Source organism: Mustelus asterias, chromosome 1, assembly GCF_964213995.1.
Source record: "Mustelus asterias chromosome 1, sMusAst1.hap1.1, whole genome shotgun sequence".
Classification (NCBI taxonomy): Eukaryota; Metazoa; Chordata; class Chondrichthyes; order Carcharhiniformes; family Triakidae; genus Mustelus; species Mustelus asterias.
Window position 1 is genome coordinate 8827398 of NC_135801.1, and position 24982 is coordinate 8852379.

Here is a 24982-nt window from a genome sequence, read left to right on the forward strand (position 1 = left end):
CCCTTGTCACCTGACCTGCCCACAGTTCCCCCTCCCCCGCTAACCATGACATCATCTAAGGCTATGAACATGAATTAAAATACATCTCTTAACAATATGACCTCAAACTAAGAACAAACAAACAGCCTCCATCTCAGCTACTTAGGGAGCAATAAAAGGACTCTTCACAGACAAACTGACTCCACAAGTTAAAGCTGTGAGCGAAAGAGAACATGTTTTAAAAAAAAAATCTTTCTTAAAGGTACACTAACATCACACTTGATCTTAGCCAAAAGGCCGAGGAACGATCTTTACTCTTGTTCGTGGACGATGATATCCTCTAGCTATGTTACAGAGAATTCATTTGATTTTTAATCAATTGTCTCCCACATATGTTAAAAGGACTATTTTAGACAACTAATCAAGGCCGAAGTGTAAACAAACCATTTATAGATTATGTTTCACATTCATTGTGAAACTATATAAGGACTGGTTACTATCGCAACCTTATTAACAAAGCTCAAATCCTACTCCTCACACTTAACAATAGCCTGTTGCAAGGTCACCTCGCCATGATTATTTTGCACCTGATTATGGCAGAATGGGGATTAATTGCTAGGTAATTAATGTTTATGTTCATGTCTATATACCACAGGAATGGTTTCATTAAATATCATAAAATTCTCCTGACATAATTTCATTAAAAATCTTGCTTATTTTCTGGAAGTGTCAAGGGTTTAATGCAGTGATAAATAGTTTGTATTAAAAACATACCCATGGATGGTGAAATTCAGCTATTAATTTTGCAGCCTGTTCATTAGTGTTATCGGAATGTTGTGTACGAAAGTTAGGAGCCCAACAATGAACATGGAATGAGGTGAATGTGGAAAGAATTGTCCCAAAAATTGTGTTGCACTACGTATGATAATAATTATTTTCATCGGGGCTTCAATGCTTAACTGATAATTTATAGATTACACGTGTTTTAGGGTGGCACGGTGGCACAGTGGTTAGCACTGCTGCTTCACAGCGCTAGGGGACCCAGGTTTGATTCCCGGCTTGGGTCATTGTCTGTGCAGAGTTTGCACGTTCTCCCCGCGTCTGTGTGGGTTTCCTCTGGGTGCTCCGGTTTCCTCCCACGGTCTGAAAGACGTGCTGGTTAGGGTGCATTGACCCGAACAGGCACCGGAGTGTGACAACTAGGGAAATTTCACAGTAACTTCATTGCAGTGTTAACGTAAGCCTTACTTGTGACTAATAAATGAATAAAAATTGACCCTTAGTGTCCGAAGATGTGTCAGTTGGGTGGATTTGCCATTCTCCCCGTGTCTGCATGGGTTTCCTCCGGGTGCTCCAGTTTCCTTCCACACTCCAAAGATGTGCGAGTTCGGTTGATTGGCCGTGCTAAATTGCCCCTTAATATCAGGGTGTGGTGAACCATCGTTGGTTCCCACTGGATAGTACTGAGCCAGGGGCTGGCCAGTACTACAAGGATGTACATATGTTACTGTTGGGTTGTGCTATTGTTGCTGTTGGGGTTAGGGTGGGGTTGTTACACCTTTGTACTGTAGTGTTGTGGCACATCCCAGTCGGGCTCCGCCTCCTGGGAGAGGTATAAGAGTCCCTGCTCTGGCCGGGACCCCTTCAGTCTGGGATAGTGTATATAAGTTCTGGCAGCTTCATTACAGTAAATAAAAGCCTTTCATTTCCTGAGCTTCAGGCCTCGTGTTTGAGTAGCGCATCACAGGGCAACCCCAAATACATGGGGTTACGGGAATAAGGCATGGGTGGGATTGTTGTAAGTGCAGGCTTGATGGGCTGAATGGCCTTCTTCTGGACTGTAGGGATTCTATGATATTAATCCAAATCAAACCATGGGTTGAAGCAAGGGTTCTAACTTGCTTTGCTTTAAGTCCTGCATTGATGACCTGAAGGTTTCATTTGCACAGCCAATCTGCAGGTTAATGGAACATTCCTACATGCACCAATTTAATTCTTGCCATTTACCTGAATAAATGGGTGAAATTACACTCCCCATTGTCTGCTTGAAGATCTTCCAGACAGAATGCAGAATATTACAGTGATTAACAAGTCAATTGCTTCACTGAGGAAGCGAGCAAGTTGTTATTTCCCAGGGCCATCAGCGCACACTTGTATATGTTCATCATCACATTAGCAAAATCTGAACTTGATGCTTACCTTCCAGTGAAAGTGGAAGTCACTAAGCTTTCATTTGCAGGAGAGGAGAGGAGGAGCTGAGAGGAGAGAGTAGGATGGGGATGAAAGATGAATAGACCATAAGGCCATAATATATAGGAACAAGATTAGGCCATTTGGCCCATCGAGTCTACTCCCACATTCAATCATGGCTGATATGTTTCTCAGCCCCATTCTCCTGCCTTTTCCCCATAACCTTTGATCCCCTTACCGATCAAGAACCTCTCTATCTCTGTCTTAAATACACTCAATGACCTGGCCTCCAGAGCCTTCTGCGGCAAAGAGGTCCACAGATTCACCATCCTCTGGCTGAAAAAATTCCTCCTCATCTCGGTTCTAAAGGGTCATCCCTTTACTCTGACGCTGTGCCCTCAGATCCTAGTCTCTCCCACTAATGGAAACATCCACTCTATCCAGGTCTTTCAGTATTCTGTAAGTTTCAATGAGATCCCCTCTCATCCTGCTAAACTCCATGGAGTACAGACCCAGAGTCCTCAAACATTCCTCATACGTCAAGCTCAAACGTCAACAGAACAGAATATATAATAGACCTACTCACTTTGCTGGTCTGTGGTAATTATCTGTGAGTTGTTCCGAATAACTGGCAGGTTCGAACCTGACACTAAATTAGCAAAGGGGTAGAGACATGTTGTTGTGTGCAAAGAAAGATATATTCTTTCATAGCTCTTGCAAAGGCAGTATTTTGAAACCATGGAGAGCAGTGGTTTCCATTCTATGGGTGGCAACCCCCGATGGGTTCATGGAGATAGCATTTGGGGTCGTGGTCTCCCCTTTCTCCGAGGCAGCAATGACGGCTGTGGCGAGTGGGCTGCCCAGTCTGGGGGCTCAGGTGTGATAGCCTGGATCTACACTATATCGATGGTGCCAAACAATAATGGGGAGACAATGAGCCCGATGTTCTCGTTCAGCTTTGAAAACACTTCTAGCGGTGACTGCCAAGCTGGCCCAGGATGGTTGTGTGTCAACTTGGTTCAGGCACAGGATGGCAAGTCTAACTCAGTGACTGACTGGCTGAAGTGTCTGGTATGTTGGGAAAATCCATGAGGTTGTGCAGTTGAGCTGGGAAGCTGAGTGGTGGCTCCAAATCTTGTTGCGTTTCTGTTCCTGTCTGTCCGTTGTACATATTCCTTATCCTAGGCTGGCAGCTTTACTTCACTGACACTGGCACTGGATAGGGGCTGATTGCAGTGTGTATGTGGGTGGGTGGTTAGGGGGGAGGCAGGGGGCATTGTAAAAGAGTCAAGGGGCTGATTCCAGTGTGTGTGTGTGGGTGGGTGGTTATGGGTGAGGGGAGTTGTTGGAAGAGAGACTGAGGTGGCACAGTGGCACAGTGGTTAGCACTGCTGCCTCACAGTGCCAGGGTCCCACGTTCAATTCCGGCCTCGGGTCACTGTCTGTGTGGAGTTTGCACATTCTCCCCTTGTCTGCGTGGGTTTCCTCCGAGTGCTCCAGTTTCCTCCCACAGTCCAAAGATGTGCAGGTTAGGTTGATTGGCCATGCTAAATTGACCCGAGCATCAGAGGGATTAGCAGAGTTAATATGTGGGGTTACGGGGATAGGGCCTGGGTGGGATTGTGGTCGGTGCAGACTTGGTGGGCCAAATGTCCTCCTTCTACACTGCAGGAAATCTATTCTATTCTATTCTACTACACTGGCACTGGATAAGGGCTGATTACAGTGTGTGTATGTGGGTGGATGGTTGAGGGGGAGGCGGGGGGGAATTGGAAAAGAGACAAGGGGCTGATTGCAGTGTGTATGTGGGTGGGTGGTTAGGGGGGAGGGGTAGTGTTGGAAAAGAGACTGATTATAGTGTTTATATGCAGTAGTTGGGTGAGGATGAGAGAGGTGCTTCAGTCTTCTGTGCCGGGAAATATGGAAAGCTGGTCTGAACCCTCAGTGGCGAGTACTCTCATCACATATATCTATTCAGAAGCACTCCATATTACTCATAAAGCCCTGCTCAAGGTTCAAAGGATTACAGCTCCACACTCCAGTAAATTGCTTATCTTGGGAGTAAAATTAAATCCGGTGCAGTCTTTGGGTTTATGAATATAATTTTGCGTTTTGAAATCCTCAGTAGAAAATTAAGAGCTTTATTGGAATTTTTCAGGCATTCTCACCAGCGGGATTCTCCAGTCCCGCTGCAGGAAACAGAGATTTGGCTGAGCACCAAATTCTCCATCCTCGCTGGCAGCAGGACTCCATAGCTCTCAGGGCTAAAGGGATCAAGAGTGGGAGGGAGATGGGATCAGGGGATTGAATTTGATTCATAGTTTGAGGATCATCGTTTGAGGATAAGGGGTAAACCTTTTAGAACTGAGGTGAGGAGAAATTTCTTCACCCAGAGGGTGGTGAATGCGTGGAATTCACTACCACAGAATGTAGTTGAGGCCAAAACGTTGTGTGATTTCAAGAAGAAATTAGATATAGCTCTAGGGGCTAAAGGGATCAAAGGATATGGGGGGGGAAGGGGGGGGGATCGGGATATTGAATTTGATGATCAGCCATGATCAAAACGAATGGCAGAGCAGGCTTAAAGGGCTGAATGGCCTACTCCTATGACTATTTTCTATGTTTTTATGAATAGCCAGAAAATTCCAGATAAAGACAAAATATGCGGATGCTTGAATCTGAGATAAAAACAGAAAATTCTGGAGAAACTCAGCAGCTCTGACGAAGGGTCATCCAGACTCGAAACATTGGCTCTATCCTCTCTCCACAGATGCTGTCAGACCTGCCGAGTTTCTTCAGAGAATTTCAATCCCTATCTGACTCAATTCGTGTTAAAACCAATGATGATAAGGTGGCTTTTCAGTGATCTTGATGAGATGCTCTAGATCAGGAATGCTGAATCCAAAATTTGGCCAAGATCTATGCGTTGCTTGGGCTAGATACTGATGTGGACTGTTGAGTACGTAATGTAGCAATGTTTTTACCAAGAACTTTAAAATCACAGACTTTCATATTTATATGATGTCTTTATTATATATTAATACACAAACTTTAATAATTATATGTTGAATGTTATTATGCAGCTTTATTGCTATTGCTGATGGCTGAGCTATTATTAATTTTCAAGTGTTAAAATAGGGTCACATTAGGAAATAGTTTGTGAAGCATTGAAGCAGGGAGACTTCAATTTGTGACCTACCCAATGCTCAACATGCATGATGTCAAGCCAACCTTCATACCATGTAGCTGAGTGTTTATTGTGATGCTCCCACCACTATAATGGGCCACTTAAACCTTTAATTGTGTGTCAGTGTCAGTGTCAGCTATTGACACTGGAATAGAATATTACCAGCAATCTTCCTCTGAAGCCAGGATAGAATTAGTCTGCACCCAGTCTTCCCATTGGAACTCCCTGAATCTCCCAGCTCCAACGATGGGGACCCAAGTCCAAATGAGATGCCTAGGACCATGCTAATCCACAGCTTCCAAAATGCCCATTCTACCATCTTCAAATACGAATGTACCCTCCTGAACAAAGTGGCAAACAATGAGGCTCACCTTACCCCAACAATGGGGAGTTGACAGCTATGCCGGGATTTTACCGTCAAACCTGCCCCCAAATCGGGGAGAGCGTGGCTCACAGAACGGAGTTCTCCATTGGCCTCGGGCGGGATTTTATGAGCATCGCCCGAGCAAGATTGTAAAATACTGGCCCTTGTCTCTCCTGGAAGCACTTCGTTTTAACAAGATTTAAAATGTATATATCCGCGTTGAAATTTCACAGAAGTTCTCATAGAATCCCTACAGTGCAGTAGGAGGCCGTTTGGCCCATCGAGTCTGCACCGACCACAATCCCACCCCGGCCCTAACACCGTAACCCCACATATTTACCCTGCCAATCTCCCTGGCACTAAGGGTCAATTTAGCCAATTAACCTAACCTGCACATCTTTGGACTGTGGGAGGAAACCAGAGCACCCGGACGAAACCCACACAGACACGGGGAGAACTTGCAAACTCCACACAGTGACCCAAGCTGGGAATCAAACCCAGATCCCTGGGGCTGTGAGGCAGCAGTGCAAATCACTGTGCCACCGTGCCGCCCTAAAATACATTACTGAAATTCACGTTACCATAAAGGTTTTTTCTTGTTGGTTCTTTCACCACATTCAAGTATGGGGTGGCACAGTGGCACAGTGATTAGCACTACGGCTTCACAACTCCAGGAGCCTGGGTTCGATTCTGGCCTTGGGTGACTGTCTGTGTGGAGTTTGGATGTTCTCCCTATGTCTGTGTGGCTTTCCTCCGGGTGCTCCAGCTTCCTCCCACAGTCCAAGGATGTGCAGGTTAGGTTGATTGGCCATTGTAAATTACTCCTTAATGTCCAAAGGTGTTTAAGTTCGGGGGATTCGCCTTGTTAAATGTGTGGGGTTACTGGGATAGGACAGGGGAGTGGGCCTGGGCAAGATGCTCTGTCAGAGAGTCAGTGCAGACTCAATGGGCCAAATGGCCTCCCTTGCACTGTTGGGATTCTGTGAAGTACTTGCATAATCTCATTTTTACTTGCAGAAGTGATCCTTCATGTACACTCCAAATCTTCAATGGATTTGTGCCTGTTTTTGGACATTAAGCGGGCAGCATGGCACAACATGGATGTGAAGCAGTCGGTGAGTTGGAAGTGTCCCATCTGCCATTGGTCAAAGAGAAGGCACCCAGGGCTCAAGCCTGAAACAGGTGTTGGCCTAACTTCTATCTGAGATTCCTTTTGAGGTGCAAAATTGGCCTACATTGAACATAGCCAGTGCCACTGGTATTGTCTGTCCAAGACTCTTAAGATTAGATTCCAGTTCGCCCATTCTTGCCCCATGCCTGAAAAGAACAGGGCATATTCTGATTTATCTTGTCAACTAACTGTGTGCTTCCACTGCCTGTCATCTATTCAGGCAGGTTATAAACAAAGTGAGGGCCTCATTCAAGATGAAGAAGCCTGATTCTCTCGTTAGCGGCAAGGGCTTGGTTTTAATTCCTGGCTACGCAGATACTCATGATGTGGAGATGCCGGCGCTGGACTGGGGTAAACACAGTAAGAAGTTTAACAACACCAGGTTAAAGTCCAACAGGTTTATTTGGTAGCAAAAGCCACACAAGCTTTCGGAGCTCCAAGCCCCTTCTTCAGGTGAGTGGGAATTCTGTTCACTGTGGGGGTTACAGATAGTGTGACATGAACCTCAACCGGGATATTGGGTTCATGTCACACTATCTGTAACCCCCACAGTTGCCTGGACCTGCAGAGTTTCACTGGCTGTCTTGTCTGGAGACAATACACATCTTTTTAGCCTGTCTTGATGCTCTCTCCACTCACGTTGTTTTGTTTCTTAAAGACTTGATTAGCTGTAAGTATTCGCATTCCAACCATTATTCATGTAAATTGAGTCTGTGTCTTTATATGCCCTGTTTGTGAACAGAATTCCCACTCACCTGAAGAAGGGGCTTGGAGCTCCGAAAGCTTGTGTGGCTTTTGCTACCAAATAAACCTGTTGGACTTTAACCTGGTGTTGTTAACTTCTTACTGTGTTTACGCAGATACTAACCAGGCCTGGAGAATAAGTGGCCTTCTTGTATACTAATGTTAGCTGTAGCTTAGTAAGTGGCTGCCCTGCCGCTGTGGCAATAGGATGTGGGTTCAAGCTCCATTCCATGACTTGAATACAAAAGTCTATGTTGATACCCCAGTGCAGTGCTAGGAGAGGGCCAGTCTGATAGAGGTACCACCTTTCATTTGAGAAATTAAACCATGGTACTGCTTCTAGTCTCAAGTATATGGAAATGATTCCATGCTGCTATTTTAAAGAGGAACACTGGAACTATACTTAATGCTCTGACCAATATTCATCCCTCAATCAGCATTGAAAAGATAGATTATCTGGTCATTATCACTGCCAGTGTGCAGGTGGGCACTGCCCTGCCACGTCCCCAACCACCCAGGGGCTCAATAGCTTCCGGGCCCCTGGAATTGCCATCGCTCCTAGTCTCTGCTAGTGATTCCCGCCATTCTTACCCAAGCGTCGGAGGATTCCTAGAGCTGAGAGAATCCAGTATCGAACGAGCTAAGCATATATAAATGCTGTTTTAAATATGGCAGATGGAGTTTAATTTAGATATATGTGAGGTAATGCATTTTGGTAGATCAAACCAGGGCAGGACTTACTCAATTAATGGTGGGGCGTTGGGGAGAGTTATAGAACAAAGAGATCTAGGGGTACATGTTCATAGCTCATTGAAAGTGGAGTCACAGGTGGACAGGGTGGTGAAGAAGGCATTCGGCATGCTTGGTTTCATTGGTCAGAACATTGGGTACAGGAGTTGGGACATCTTGTTGAAGTTGTACAAGACATTGGTAAGGTTACACTTGGAATACTGTGTGCAGTTCTGGTCATCCTATTATAGAAAGGATATTATTAAACTAGAAAGAGTGCAGAAAAGGTTTACTAGGATGCGACTAGGACTTGATGGTTTGAGTTATAAGGAGAGGCTGGGACTTTTTATTTTGGAGCTTAGGAGGCTTAGGGGTGATCTTATAGAGGTCTATAAAATAATGAGGGGCATAGATCAGTTAGATAGTCAGTATTTTTTCCCAAAGGTAGGGGAGTCTAAAGCTAGAGGACAAAGGTTTAAGGCGAGAGGGGAGAGCTACAAAAGGGTCCTGAGGGGCAATGTTTTCACACAGAGGGTGGTGAGTGTTTGGAACAGTTGCCAGAGGAAGTAGTAGAGGTGGGTACAATTTTGTCTTTTAAAAAGCGTTGTGACAGTTACATGGGTAAGATGGGTATAGAGGGATATGGGCCAAATGCGGGCAATTGGGACTAGCTTAGGGGTAAAAAAAAGGGCGGCATGGACTAGTTGGGCCGAAGGGCCTGTTTCCATGCTGTAAACCTCTGTGACTCTATGACTATGTGCTAATCAGCCTTGCGGCCTTTCTGGGCGTAATCCGGTTCGTGCCATTAGAAGCGGGGCCTGGACGTTTACAAACTAGCGCCAGTCGCGGAACTGACTTTTAGGCCGGCGCGCTATTTTCCAGGATCGACGCGATCTGTGCCGGGCGCGCGAGGTCGGGAATTCGCCCCCAACATTTCAGGTCGCTATTTCATCAGAATGGCACAGCTTGTCAGGAGGAAGGAAGGAACAAAAAGTGGTCTGCTTATTTCACTGACAGAAGCCTGTTCAGCAGAACCCTGCAAAAAAATAGCAGCTGGATCAGACACAAATGAGGAGGCTGACAGCCTAGCTTATCATAGAACTCAGTGGACCATACAGATGTTCATGATGCAGTCTTAAGCCATCAGGAAGCGGCCCCGGATATTTGTGGGCACATTTTCTCAGACAGAATTGATGCTTCTGTCTACTTCAGACAGGGAAAGTCTGAGCTACACTTGAAAATACAATATTGAGAATGTGGTTCAAGAATAGTTATTATAACAGTAACTGCCTCCCAGAATAATATAGAAAAATAGATACCCAGGTGGAGATTGCACAATGGTAATAACATTGGAAGCTCCAGAGAACATTATAAACCATGAGATTAAAATTCCAACACCTTATAATCATCATTTGAAACCAGTAGTGAGCTTTCTGCCTAATAACTGCTCACATATATTCAATCTATTCGCAGTTCTGGGGCTGCTTCATTCAATTTTTTCATACATAATCTTGGCTGGTTTTGCATGGTTTAGACCAGTGAATTCCCCACCTGATGCCTTGTATGTTGAGGGATTAAGAACCGCCACGTGGTTGCTGCAAGCTTGTCAAGCAACAATTAGCACCTTAAAAAAGCTCGGATAAAATGGTAGGGTTGGAATTAAAGTGCGTTCTGCCCATTTTCCAGTTATAAAAAGAGTGCAAAGAATACAAATTTTTCAATGAGACAGGCTGCGCCAATCTATGCAGGCATTTTTTCATAGAATCCCTACAGTGCAGAAGGAGGCCATTTGGCCCATCAAGCTTGCACCGACAACAATCCCACCCAGGACCTATCCCCGTAACTCCATGAATTTACCCTCCTAATCCCCCAGACACTAAGGGACAATTTAGCATGACCAATCAACCTAACCCGCACATCTTTGGAGTGTGGGAGGAAACTGGAGCACCCGGAGGAAACCAACGCAGACACGGGGAGAACGTGCAGACTCCACACAGATGGTGACCCAAGGCTGGAATTGAACCCGGGTCCCTGGTGCTGTGAGGCAGCAGTGCTAACCACTGTGCCACCATGCCACCCCATAACTAAATGGTTGGGGTCCTTCCATTAAGAAGATAACCAATACATGCGTTGCATCCCTTAAGTATGCAAATTAGCTGATTAATTCCTGTTTGGGACCTGCTCTCAAAATTTGGTGGCAAGTTCTTCAGCAGACACAGGGAGAACAGGGGCTAGGTGCATTGGCCGAAGTAAGTTCCCTCTTAGTGTTGTTTGGGGGATTAGTGGATTAAATATGTGGGGCTACGGGAAAGGGCCTGGGTGGGATGCGCTGTCGGAGAATCAGTGCAGACTCGATGGGCCGAATGGCCTCCTTCTGCACTGTAAGGATACTATGATTCTATGAAATTGTATTTATATATTACCTTTAATGTAGAAAGACAAACCAAGGCACTGCCCAGGAGAGCTACAACAGCAAAGCAGTTATGCTACTGGACTAGAAATCCAGAGAGATGAAATGGTGATCTGGAGACAGCAGTTGGGGAATTAAAAATTTAGCTAATTAAGTAAAACTTGCAATAAAATGTTGACGACTATGAAGCTACTGCTTTGTCATAAAAACTCATCGCGTTCAGTAATGTTCTTTAAGGAAGGAAATCACCCTGGGCGAATCACCCTGGGCGAATCACCCTGGGTCTCTGGATTATGAGTCCAGTGACAATACCACTACGCCACTGCTTAGTGCAACCCAAATTTTCATCATCCCATCATTGGAGAATGACACCTTCAGCTGCTTAGGTCCAAAGCTCTGCAATTCTCGAGCTAAACCTCTCCTACTCTCCCATTCTCTCCCCTTTATGATGCATACTCTTTAACATCAACACTTTGTCTAACCCTATGGCCATCGGTCCTAATATACCCTTTGTGACTTGGTATCATTTTTTTCTTCATTCATGCAGTGCTGGAATCACAAGCAAGGCCAACATTAATTTTCACATCCTTCATTGCCCTTGAGAAGGTGATGGTCAGAACAGCCTTGAATGCAATGGAGTGGCTTGTTAGGCCATTTGAGATGATGGAAACCCACACGAACATGGGGACAATGTCACACCTTCTTAACAACAGAGTGAGTCACCAATGCAACTATGCCAGCTCTTTACTGACAAGAGTCCACCCAACACCGGCATTGGGTTTTAAAGTGGTCTGTCCTCCAAAGCTGTTTTTGTTATTCTTCATGTTCTTATTTTTTTATTCATTTGTGGGACATGAGCGTCGCTGGCTAGCCAGCATTTATTGCCCATCCCTAGTTGCCTTTGGAAGGCAGTTGAGAGTCAACCACATTGCTGTGGCTCTGGAGTCACATGTAGGCCAGACCAGGTAAGGATGGCAGATTTCCTTCCCTAAAGGACATTAGTGAACCAGATGGGTTTTTCCGACAATCGACAATGGTTTCATAGTCATTGGTAGATTCGTAATTCCAGATATTTTTTATTGAATTCAAATTCCACCATCTGCCATGGCGGGATTCGAATCCGGGCCCCCAGAACATTAGTTGAGTTTCTGGATTAATAGTCTAGCGATAATAGCACTAGGCCATCGCCTCACTGGCGTTGGGTTTTAAAGCTGTGTCTCCTCCAAAGCTGTTTGTTTTTGTTATTCTTCACGTTCTGCCATGCTGTGTCCTCTGAAATCTATTTTGGGAAAACATGTCCATTTGAAACCAAACTATTCCCAGTGATGGTGGCATCCAGGTGACAGCGACTGCAATTCCACAGCAGGCTTGCACCATCGGGCACTCATGGGAGTTGATGTGTTGACACTGATGCTCAGCAGCAATGCTGTTGCTTATTGTCAACTCTTTACTCAGAGATGAGACTGCCAAAGCGACTGAAGCATGCACTGAGCAGAGTGTCCACTTACATTACTTTAAAAGACCTCTTGATTTAAAAGTTATAGGGGGTGGCACGGTGGCACAGTGGTCAACACTGCTGCCTCACAGCGCCAGGGACCCGGGTTCATTTCTGGCTTGGGTGTCTGTCTGTGTGGAGTTTGCACATTGTCCCTGAGTCAACGTGGGTTTCCTCCGGGTGCTCCGGTTTCCTCCCACACTCCAAAGATGTGCAGGTTAGTTGGATTGGCCATGCTAAATTGACCCTTAGTGTCACAAGATGTGTAGGTTAGGTGAATTGGCCATGCTCAATTGCCCCTTGGTGTCCCAAGACGTGTAGGTTAGGGGGATTTGTGGGGTAAATAAATGGTGATACGGGAATAGGGAGGGAATGGAGTTAATGCAGACTCAATGGGCCGAATGGCCTCCTTCTGCACTGTATTCAATCAGGAGCTGCATCAAACAAGAGTCCAACAGTGCCACTGTCCATCTGTTCATTGTGTCCTTAGGGGAGGCCCTGACTCAAACTTGTAAGACCCTTGGGTAACTGATGTGTTTTCCATTGTCTTCCTCTCTGCGGACCGTAACTGAAGTTAAGGAGCCACAGCGATATCCTGGCATCAGTGGATCCAACTGCAGGGTGCTTGTTTCCACTGAAAACTAAACAAGTTGCTCAGAGAAAGAAAGCAATGTGCATCTCAACTGAAACTCTCCAGCTCAGTCACGCATTATGCTCCTTGGCAATGTTAAATTTGAGGTGTTAGGGGATTGGGAGCCAATGTAGAATACCAAGGACATAAGTGATGCGGAAGTGGGACTTGTCAAAGTATTGGTACAGGCAGCAGAGATTTACCCAGGCTGAAACTAGCAGAGGATGGTGGATGGGGGGCCAGCTAAAAGAGAGTAATGGAATATAAAGACTTGTTTGGTAGTACGGAGCTTGAAACATTGGTGAAAAACAATTGTTGCCAAAACTTTTCAACTTGCACTCATCAGGACAAACACAAGAGTACCAAATTTCCGACAATCACAATAACTGAGACTGCAGTAGGGAAAAAGGGTGTTGATTGGTAACCAGGTAGACTGTGATTGGCTGAGTTAAGATTGTCCTTTTCTCCTGTAGTATAAATTGCCGTGATATTTTTAAAAATAAATTTGGCACTCTCCTGTTTTTCCTGATGAATGCAAGACGGAAAGATTCAGCAACACCTCCATTTTTTCAGCAGTGATGAAATAATCTTGAGATGGTCGTGGGTTGGATGGGGGCTTTCAGCCAAAGGGCTTGGACACAATTGATGTGGTGAAGGTGGATTCATAACTGTGAGAATATGGGGGAGGGGTGGGTGGGGAGGGGGAGGTGGGGCTACCACTTTTTAATGAAGCTTAAACTCAGATTTAATGGACTCTCCAAACGCAGCCTAGGTAGAAAATATATCAATCACCATCAAGATATTTTTCGTTGACCTTTGAAGTACAACAGGGCAGAACTGTAATTGTGATCAATAAGTGGGATTTAATCAACATTGATTGGTAACTTGGCTCAAACCCAATTATAATTTATTACCAGTATTAAGAGATAACTCATTCATTGCTTGACAAAGAAACTCCATGCATAAATGCATCTCCAGAATTCCAGGCTTTCAAATGCTAAACATTTGCTTCCAATTCTAGAAAGTGGCTCGAACAACAATACATTCCGCGCTTGTCCTTTATCTGTTGTTCTTTTTAATAAACAGAATGGCTTTTTGTCTTCCATTTTTTATTTGCCTTCGCCGGAACATTGTCCACTTTGTCCTGTCTGCGTGAGAAGTCGAGTACGAGGAGATGAGAAAACGCCGGGGGCATCCATCATTCAAGGGGCAAAAGTAAAAGATCTTCGATACTGTAAAGTGCGCTAATCTCCAGTGACAACACACAAAGGCATCCATAATCCTTCAATTCTGTTTCAGAGCCAAAGAGAAACGTGGAAGACACACTGGGGAGATGAAATCCTTTCTGCATTCCAATCAGATGAACCGTGGCATAGAAATCTACATTTATATAGCACCTTTACTGCAATGAAACATCTGAAGGCAAGTTATATTTTTCAAATGGCGCTGGGCCACAGGAGGGCATATTGGGACAAGTGGTCAATTGCTTGATCAAGGAGATAGGTTTTAACAAGCATTTTAAAGAAGAGGTAGAGGGTGGAATTAGGCCCAATGGGGAGGCGGTGGCCTAGTGGTATTATCGCTAGATAATAATCCAGAAACTTGGTTAATATTTCTGGGACCTGGGTTCGACTCCCACCACGGCAGCTGGTGGAATTTGAATTCAATAATAATTTTTTTAAAATCTGGAATTAAAAATCTACTGATGACCATGAAAACGTTGTTGATTGTTGGTTCACTAATGTCCTTTAGTGAAATTTAAAGGTGAAATCTAAAGGAAAAGAAATCTGCCGTCCTTACCTGGTCTGGCCTACATGTGACTCCAGAGCCACAGCAATGTGGTTGACTGTCAACTGCTCTCAGGCAACGAGGGATGGGCAATGAATGCTAGCCCAGCCAGCGACGCCCATGGCCCATGAATGAACAATAAAAAATGGCTTTAATTGCCCACTTAAGGACCTCATTTGGCATCCGGGTGGGAAGGTCACCTGCAAACCCTACCCGTCCTGGACCTAACCAGGGAGGTGTCCCCCACCCTGCAATTCCCTGCTCGATCAAACTCACCTGCGGGGTTGGGGTGGGGGGGGAGGTGAGGTGGGGGGCAGTGTTCAATTGCACCCAAGCAGTCAGAGAGGTTTAGGGAAGGAAGTCCAGGGTTTCGGGCCCGGCTGCTGAAGGTATGGCCATCAATGTTAGAGTTATTAAAATTGGGAATGTGCAAGAAGCCAGGATTGGAGGAACATAGATATTCCAAAGAGTTGGAGGGCTGAAAGAGGTTACAGAGATGGGGGGTGGTTGGGGGGGGGGGGGGGGGGGGGGGGGGGGAGGCCATGGAAGGAAATGAAACCAAACACAACTCAACATCCAATCCCTTCCATGTACATCATGTCTGGAGACAAGTGGATACAAAGAAATTAAAACTTAGTTGAGACAAAAATCGGGCGGCACGGTGGCCCAGTGGTTAGCACTGCTGCCTCACAGCGCCAGGGACCCAGGTTCAATTCCGGCCTCGGGTCACTGTCTATGCGGAGTTTGCACGTTCTCCCCGTGTCTATTTGGGTTTCCTCCGGGTGCTCCGGTTTCCTCCCAGAGTCCAGAGATGTGCGGGTTAGGTGGATTGGCCATGCTAAATTGCCCCTTGGTGTCAGGGGGACTAGCTAGGGTAATACATGGGGATAGGGTCTGGGTGGGATTGTGGTCGGTGCAGACTCAATGGGCCGAATGACCTCTTTCTGCACTGTAAGATTCTTTGATTCTATGAAAATCTTCAACAGGTACCCACCATCTCAATAAGGCCCCATCTTGACAATGTTAAACATCAATCTGAATCTGCAGACAGGTCAATACTGAAAAGCCAATGAAAATAAAGATCGCTAGACGAAAAATGGCTTCAGATTTCACCACTTCTGTTATACATGATCAAAGTCACAGCGAGGCCCCTGTCGCAATCCAGTTAATTTCTAGTTTTAATAACTATTTTCAATTATTTTATTTCAAATACAGCTTAAAGATTCAGACTAACCATTGAATTAAAACATCTGCAAATTCATGGTAACTGGGCAAGGTCACAAGATACATGGTCTGAAAAGAAAATGACACTTTGTCCACTGGAATATAACGTCAAGCGCGCCAACATAATTCCAGCATTGACTGCCAAGACCAACAAGGTTTCAGCTTCCACAGCTCTTGTACATTTGAGATTAAAGTATTCTCTTTTATTTCTGTGTAGTCTGGATGCAGCAGACCAGGGAATGTCCAACCCAGTTTTGCAATGTTTTCCAGTACTGAGCAGGGTTGGTGATCTGTCATCCATGGGGATGGAGGCACAGAGAACAGTCTAGGCTCACCTTCTGCCAGGCCGTCGGATGATAAGCAAGCAGGGAGGCAGTTAAAATGGAACTGGGATTTACCCACTTCTTTCCTGCACCAAGTAGGCTAACTGAATGGAGTCATCAAGGCCACTTCTGCCAGTGGGAAGCGACAATCCAGCTGGTCAAACAGGCCAACAGCCGGTCCACATGGGGCAGGAGTTGGGACATCTTGTTGAAGTTGTACAAGACGTTGGTAAGGCCACACTTGGAATACTGTGTACAGTTCTGGTCACCCTATTATAGAAAGGATATTATTAAATTAGAAAGAGTGCAGAAAAGATTTACTAGGATGCTCCCGGGACTTGATGGTTTGAGTTATAAGGAGAGGCTGGATAGATTGGGGCTTTTTTCCCTGGAGCATAGGAGGCTTAGGGGTAAGCTTATAGAGGTCTATAAAATAACAAGAGACACAGGTCAGTTAGTTGGTCAACATCTTTTCCCAAAGGTAGGGGAGTCTAAAACTCGAGGGCATAGGTTTAAGGTGAGAGGAAAGAGATTAAAGGGGTCCAGAGGGGCAATCGTTTCACAGAGAGTGGTGAGTGTCTGGAATGAGCTGCCAGAGGCAGTAGTAGAAGCGGGTACAATTTTGTCTTTTAAAAAGCGTTTAGACAGTTACATGGGTAAGATGGGTATAGAGGGATATGGGCCAAATGCGGGCAATTGAGACTAGCTTGGGGGTTTAAAAAATAAGGCGGCATGGACAAGTTGGACCGAAGGGCCTGTTTCCATGCTGTAAACCTCTATGACTCTATGACCCCAGTATACAGTCAGCACTCTGAGAGGAGAGCAGGAGTTATGGTTTTAACTGTTCTGGTACATCCAGACTACACAGAAATAAAGAGAATACTTTAATCTCAAATGTACAAGAGCTGCGGAAGCCGAAACCTTGTTGGTCTTGGCAATCAATGCTGGAATCATAGTTGTATTGGTGTGCTTGATGTTATATTTTGCCGCTTAAGCCTGAGGGCTGAGCTCAGGGTGGGGAGAGTGGCAATGAGCTGTGGTGGATCTCTTATCTGGCCAAAGCGATGACAATAGATGCCCAGTCCCGTGGATGGGAAAAAGACAGAAGCTGGAAACCTCCGACCTTGGCCGCGGCTGGGATTCTCCGGTTCTGCTGCAATGAATAGAATTTTGGCTGAGTGCCAAATTCTCCATTCTCACTGGCAGCGGCAGTGGAATGACGAGATTGATGAATCCCACCCAGAATGTCCCCCCACCTCCCCCCACCCCCACCCCCGTAACTCCTGCTCTCCCCTCAGAGTGCTTACCCTACTCTGGGGTCCGCACTTTGTGGACCTGCTGTTGGCCAGTTTGAGCAGCTGGACTGTTGCTTCCCAGTCCTCTTGGTCGAGAGGTCAGACCATTACAACCAGCCCTGCTGTTACTCTGGGATGGACAATATTTTCCAAAACTCCTCAATTTTACCAGAGGCACTAAGCGCAGAGAAAATAAGCAGGTCAATGCAGGCCAGTAAAGCAATGGAGGAAGGGACATCAACTGAAACATAGAAACATAGAAGATAGGAGGCCATTTGACCCTTCAAGCCTGCTCCGTCTTTCATTACGATCATGGCTGATTGTCCAACTCAATAGCCTAATCCCGCTTTCTCCCGAAACCTTTGATCCATTCGCCCCAACTGCTATATCCAGCCGCCTCTTGAATACACTCAATATTTTGGCATCAACTACTTCCTGTGGTAATGTATTCCACAGGCTCACCACTCTTTGGTGAAAGAAATGTCTCCTCACCTCCGTCCTAAAAGGTCTACCCCCGAATCCTCAGACGGGACCCCTGGTTCTGGACTCCCCCACCATCGGGAAATATCCTCCCTGCATCTACCCTGTCTAGTCTTGTTAGAATTTCATAAGTCGCTATGAGATCCCCCCTCATTCGTCTGAACTCCAGCGAAAACAATCCTAATCTAGTCAATCTCTCCTCATACATCACTCCCACCTTCCCCGGAATCAGCCTGGTAAACCTTCGCTGCACTCCCTCGAGAGCAAGAACATCCTTCCTCAGAGAAGGAGACCAAAACTGCACACAATACTCTAGGTATGGCCTCCCAAGGTTTCTGCATAAATGTACAACATGTTCCCTGTCCCTGTACTCAAAAATCTCTCGCAATGAAGGCAAACATACCATTTGCCTTCTTTACCGCCTGCTGCACCTGCATGCTTACCTTCAGCGACTGGTACACAGGACACCCGGATCCCACTGCACACTCCCCTCTCCCAATTTACAGCCATTCAGGTAGTATCCGCTGAAGATGTTGGGTACTGAGAAATGAGTTTGCCAAGGCCCTGCAAAGTAGCTCTATGTACTGCAAGCGTATGCACGTGGCTCCAGAATTATTTAAAGACAGCAGTAGTAAAACCAATAAAGGGTCGCCATAGTACCATAGAATCCCTACAGTGCAGAAAGAGGCCATTCAGCCCATCAGGTCTGCACCACTCTCCGAAAGAGCATCTTACCCACGCTCACCACCTCCTCCTCCTCCCTCCCCCACCTGCCCCCCCCCACCTGCCCCCCCCCCCCCCCCCCCCCCCCAACCCCCAATCATATTCCGTAACCCTGCATATTTACTCCACTAATCCACCTAACATAAAATCTTGGGAATTAATGGGCAAATTTAGCATGGCCAATCCGCCTAACCAGCACATCATTGGAGTGTGGGAGGAAACTGGAGCACCCAAAGGAAACCCACGTGGACATGGGGAGAAACGTGCAAACTCCTCATAACTCAAAGAATATGTTATCTCTCCCAACTCTTTAAGGTAAAAAAAAATGGAAGTGAAGTAATTAGAGGCAGCCTGTGGGACGGCACGGTGGCACAGTGGTTAGCACTGCTGCCTCGCAGCGCCAGGGTCCCAGGTTCGATTCCGGCCTCGGGTGACTGTCTGTGTGGAGTTTGCACATTCTCCCTGCGTCTGTGTGGGTTTCCTCCGGGTGCTCCGGTTTCCTCCCACAGTGCAAGATAATGCAGGTTAGGTTGATTGGCCATGCTAAATTGACCTAGTGTCGGGGGGATTTGGCAGGGTAAATGCATGGGATTGCAGGAATGGGGCTTAGGTGGGATTGTGGTTGGTACAGACTCGATGGCCCCCTTCTGTACTGTAGGGGTTCTTATGGGCCCTTTGCCCCAGCTATATCACCAGGAAATTCAGCTTTGTTCAGTATCACATATATGCCGATCATTGGCTCAGTGCTGCTATGTATGCCTTGAGGGATTTCAGGCTGTTGGCAAACACACTGCTTTGAAATCATTTGACCCAGTTCCTGCCAAAACACCACAAAATGGGAAGCTGTCACTACACTCGATGACAAGATCACCAGCAGAACTGCAATTCTTACAACATCCCCAACAAAACATTGTGAGAAACAGAGTTCGCCTCCAGGTGATGTACCAGCCTGTGTACAGTCTGTGAGTTACATCGCTTGATATTATAGGTGAATTAATGAATTCCACAAGAGGCATTTTAGTTTATAAGCTCTGCTCAGTAAATATTTAGGTTTTCACAAAATGTAACAGATATCAGAAACTAACTGTTTTATTAAATAACCTTTAAATATATTCATAATGGATATAATGTGAGATTAAATTGGACTGCATAATGAGATAATGTTTAAATGAGATAATAGAGCAGAGTATAACTAATACAATGAAATGAGATGAGGTAACTTAATATAAAGAGCAGCACCAACTCTGAGTCATACACAGCCCTGTGTTGGAGAGATACCAATGTGGTTCCATCATCGCTGGATCAAAATGCTGGAATCCCCCACCCACCGAACAGCACTGTGGAAACATCCATACCACAGGCACTGCAGTCCTTCAAGAAGGTGGCTCGTCAGCACCCGATCAAAGGCTGTTGGGATGGTCAATAAATGCTGTATTTTCCAACAAAAGCCCCCCACACCCCTCCACACCCCCCACACCTCTCCCCTCCCCCCCACTCCCCCCTTCCCCCACTCCCCCTTCCTCCCAACCCCCTTCCCCCCACCCCCCCTTCCCCCCAACCCCCCTACCCCCCAACCCCCCCTCCCCCCCACCCGCCCTTCCCCCCTCCCCCCCCACCTCACCTCTCCCCCCCCCCCCCACCTCCCCTCTCCCCCCCCATCTACATTTGTCAGCAGAACCGCTGAAGATGCACCATAGAAAACATCCTTTCTGGTTGTATCACAGCTTGGTATGGCTCCTGCTCTGCCCAAGACTACAAGAAACTACAAAGTGACTGAAGCCCAGTCAATCACGCAAACCAGCCGCCAATCCATTGACTCTGTCTACACTTCCCGCTGCCTCGGAAAAGCAGCCAGCATAATAAAGAACCCCACACACCCTGGACATTCTCTCTTCCACCTTCTTCCGTCGGGAAAAAGATAGAAAATTCTGAGAACACGCACCAACCGACTCAAAAACAGCTGCCATCGGACTTTTGAATGGACCTACCTTGCATTAAGTTGATCTTTCTCTACACCCTCGCTATGACTGTAACACTACATTCTGCACTCTCTCCGTTCCTTCTCTACGGACGGTATGTTTTGTCTGTATGGCATGCAAGAAACAATACTTTTCACTGTATGCTAATACATGTGACAATAATAAATCAAATCAAATCAAATCAAAGGGTTTCAGTTGTGTGACTGAAGTTAAGCTCTGAAGAAATCATCATTCTCCACCACTGAGGATTATTCGAACACTTACAGTTGACTGATCAGTTTTAACCTGACTATAATCTGTTGAACAAATGGCATTCTTCAAAAGAAATGATGCCAAGGAACCCCAATGGGAATTGTTTCCACTGAAAACTCCCTGAATTTACAGGGTGGGGAGAGGGGATGAGGAATGGGGAGGGGGAATTTGTAAACTCTGATTCCATCTCGACACAATATTTTTTCATCCCAGGAAATGTGACATCCAGAGACGATTTGCATGACATACACCGCTGTTACAGCGCAGAGGTTAATCCCCATTACCTCACTTTGTAATCTGGTAAGTGTTTGGAAAGGCGTCAACTGTTCTATATTAACGTTTAGAGGTTCATTCATATAAAGACCCGACACTCGCTTTACGAGAATAATTAACAAGTTATTTTATTTAATCAACCAGGACTTTAACTAAACCAATGACATTTTAATTAAAGGATAGTTCGACCGAACTGCTGTTCAAATAAAAACAAGGACCATTCAAAACCGTAATAACAGAATCTTAGTCACTCTCAAAAAACTATATACAACCAGGTCTGATGACTTGGAAGCTTTGGAGTTTTCTTCTGGTGAGTTCTCCGTCTGTAAGGTCTTTCTGACTTGATATCCTGTTGTTAGATGGAGAATTCTCTTCAGAGACAGTTCTTTAGCTGGCAGGGTGAAGAACCGTTCCAGAGATGGCCTTCTGTGCAGGTTCTCAGTTGAACTCCATGGAACTCACTAACTGAACTGAATTGCAGTCAGGCAGTTGAGTTCCTGGTTATACTCCTGATGACCTATCCATTCCCTGTAACCGGATTGGTCTGAGTTGGACAATAGTGGCAAAATTCAAATTTGATGCGTTCCTTTCAGCTGAGTGTCTTTATTAATCTGATATGCTATCAAAATGCAACTGACTGCAAAGTCTGTTACCAAGGCAACTCTGATGCTTGGTTCGAGTTACAATTGTTGCCATCTGTGTACTCTGTGTGCCTGCATTTTAAACATCCCAGCATTGAACCCAAAACCAGCTTTTTAAAGGGACCACGCACTATTTTTCTCCTTCTAATATGTTACATTCTTTACAAACATCGTTCACATCTTTACAAACTCAACTTCACAACAATTGCCATGACATTAGGAATGAAGAGTAGGCCATTCAGTCCCTCAGATCTGTTCTTCCGTTCGGTTAGATTTTGGCTAATCTGCAGCTTGAGTACATTTTCCCGCTAATGCTGCAACTGTACAGGACCTTGGTGAGACCACATTTGGAATATTGTGTGCAGTTCTGGTCACCTCACTATAAGAAGGATGTGGAAGCGCTGGAAAGAGTGCAGAGGAGATTTACCAGGATGCTGCCTGGTTTGGAGGGTAGGTCATATGAGGAAAGGTTGAGGGAGCTAGGGCTGTTCTCTCTGGAGCGGAGGAGGCTGAGGGGAGACTTAATAGAGGTGTATAAAATGATGAAGGGGATAGATAGAGTGAACGTTCAAAGACTATTTCCTCGGGTGGATGGAGCTATTACAAGGGGGCATAACTATAGGGTTCGTGGTGGGAGATACAGGACGGATATCAGAGGTAGGTTCTTTACGCAGAGAGTGGTTGGGGTGTGGAATGGACTGCCTGCAGTGATAGTGGAGTCAGACACTTTAGAAACATTTAAGCGGTTATTGGATAGGCACATGGAGCACACCAGGATGATAGGGAGTGGGATAGCTTGATCTTGGTTTCAGATAAAGCTCGGCACAACATCGTGGGCCGAAGGGCCTGTTCTGTGCTGTACTGTTCTATGTTTTATGTTCTATGTTCTAATACCTCACATCCTTTAATGGATTCACCATGAAAACTCTCGCTGGAAACAGAAACATGTTGCTGAAGCTTTTGGTCTTGCACTCATCAGGTTAAAAGCAACAACGTCAAATTTCAAATGGTCAACTGGTGTTGTTTGAAAGTTGGCATCCTTGCATTTGTCCTGATGAGTTAAAAATGAAAAGCTTCAACAACACGTCTCTCTTTCCAGGAGCATTCATGTTATTACCAGGTGACTGTTAATGAAAATGTACCCATCCTCATTAAGAAAATGGCAATTGTTCCTCCGCGTCCAAATAGCAGGGAGAGAAAAGGTTTTCCAATTCTTGGATTTTGGATCAATTCACTTCTGGATCCTGCTGTCAAGAACATCATACTACATCACCTGTCTCTGATCCACCGCCCTTCTAACAGAGGCCTGAGTTTGGGGCAGTGGGAAGCAGTGATGGCTTCCCCTGTCTGACCCAAACCAGCTGGAGCCAGCAGACAGGGAGCAGAAGAGTTTCAGTAAAAGTATAAATTGAATCCCATTCCTGGAGGAAGTGGAGAGTTGTCGCTACCTCCCTCCAATCTTCCTTGCTCTTGCAACCTCGAAAATTGCAGTCAATGCCACACATCCCCAGAAAAGCAGAACTTGATTCACCAAAAATCACGTCAAATCGATGGTATTGTAATGAAACATTGGAAGTGGAAATTTTTTCCAACTTCGGGTGAAATTGGCGTTGTAAATCATTATTCATTACAAGAAACTACCAATGCAATCGAGTGTTTATGGTGTAAAATTTTATTTGCAATATTCTTGTCCAATAGAAATCTTTAATGAAGTTTGCAGTCAGGGTCTGAAGCTTTCACAAAATCCACACCATCTCAGCCTAGTCTAACATGGGTCACCGTCCAGTCTGGAAGCGCCAACACAACTGGAGAATGAATCGCAATGACTTTGGAGCCATTTTAGCTTAGGCCACCCATGGGAAACTGAAGCAATTGCATTGCCTGCTTTATTCACACCCCCTACTGATGATGGCCGGTATTTTATGACCTCGCTCGGGCGAGGCCCATAAGATTCCGCCCAAGGCCAACAGAGAATGGCGTTCTGCAAGCCTTGCCCGCCCCGATTCTGAGGCGGGCGTGCCGGTAAAATGCCGGCTGATATGTCCAATGGAGATTAACAGAGTGCAAAACCAATTGGAGCATAAGACAGGAGTCGGGCCTGACCTGGTCAGTTCCCTGTCGAGTGGGTCGTCCCCTTTCTTTCACAATTCCACGGCAAAGTTGGATACGATTTATCAAAAACAAGCACACAGCATTGAGAGTTTCCATAGGAATGCATTGCTAATTCACCTTACTGAAGCTTCCATAGAAAAATGAACCAAATGCTTTAGTTTATTATGCAAATTGCTTCAAAAGTTGATGGACCAACATTTTTGAGACAACAAAAAACACTTCTTATTTATTGCAATTGCAACCTGAAGCAGCAATGCAACATCAAATGTGAATCATTGCAAGATCAATTTAACCCAAGCCAAGCATTTGTTAATTGATTCCTACCTTCCTGGACCACCTGGAAAGGGTTGTTGCTGTCCACAAATGTCACAGAAAATGTAATTTTCTCTGTCTGTAGGATCTCCTCGTTCGTGTTGAGGTCAGTTACCGCGAGTCGAAACACTTCGTCATCCTTCTTGGCAGATTCATCAAAAATTGCCCCTGTTAAATAAAGTAAGAAGATGCTCTTGTGAAAACCTTGTCAAACATCTATGACGCATGACACCATCTTACCTCACACCTGCAAGATAGGAATTTAGAGGGGGGTGGCGGTGGTGGAGGGGGTGGGGGGGGTTGTTGGAGGAAGGGAAATGGGATGTGTCTGGGGAAACTCAGGCATATCAGGAGATGATTGTGGCTCAGTTGGTGGCACCTTACCACCCAGCTACTCACCCTGTGAGTTCATGTCTCACTCCAGGGATTTACCATTTCACTGGTATTGCAATAGAGTGCTGCATTGTTGGTGGGCACATTAAATCAGGAGCTTGCTTGCTTTCTCAGGTGAATGGAAACCATCCTACAAGACTGCTCAAAGAAGAGCTGGGGAGGTGTCCCTGCCAATATTTGTCCCTCAACCAAGACCGCTGACATGCCCCCCCATCAAGACCCCCGATATGACTTCCTCCGTCATGCCATCACTCAGGCCATACCCTCCTGGTACTGTTACTGGCACA

At 45.7% G+C, this 24982-nt stretch overlaps 1 protein-coding gene across 1 annotated transcript in view; it reads right to left on the minus strand.

Annotated features, from left to right (window-relative positions):
- The window catches only part of grid2 (glutamate receptor, ionotropic, delta 2), an 858176-nt gene extending 833462 nt beyond the window's left edge, over window positions 1-24714 (minus strand). Inside the window, exons 1-2 of the mRNA XM_078225205.1 lie at window positions 24702-24714; window positions 24315-24506 (exon numbers count right to left, since the gene is read on the minus strand). Of these exons, the coding sequence (XP_078081331.1) occupies window positions 24315-24506; window positions 24702-24714 (205 nt within the window). The remainder of the gene's footprint in view (window positions 1-24314; window positions 24507-24701) is intronic.
- Between the last annotated feature and the right edge of the window lie 268 nt (window positions 24715-24982).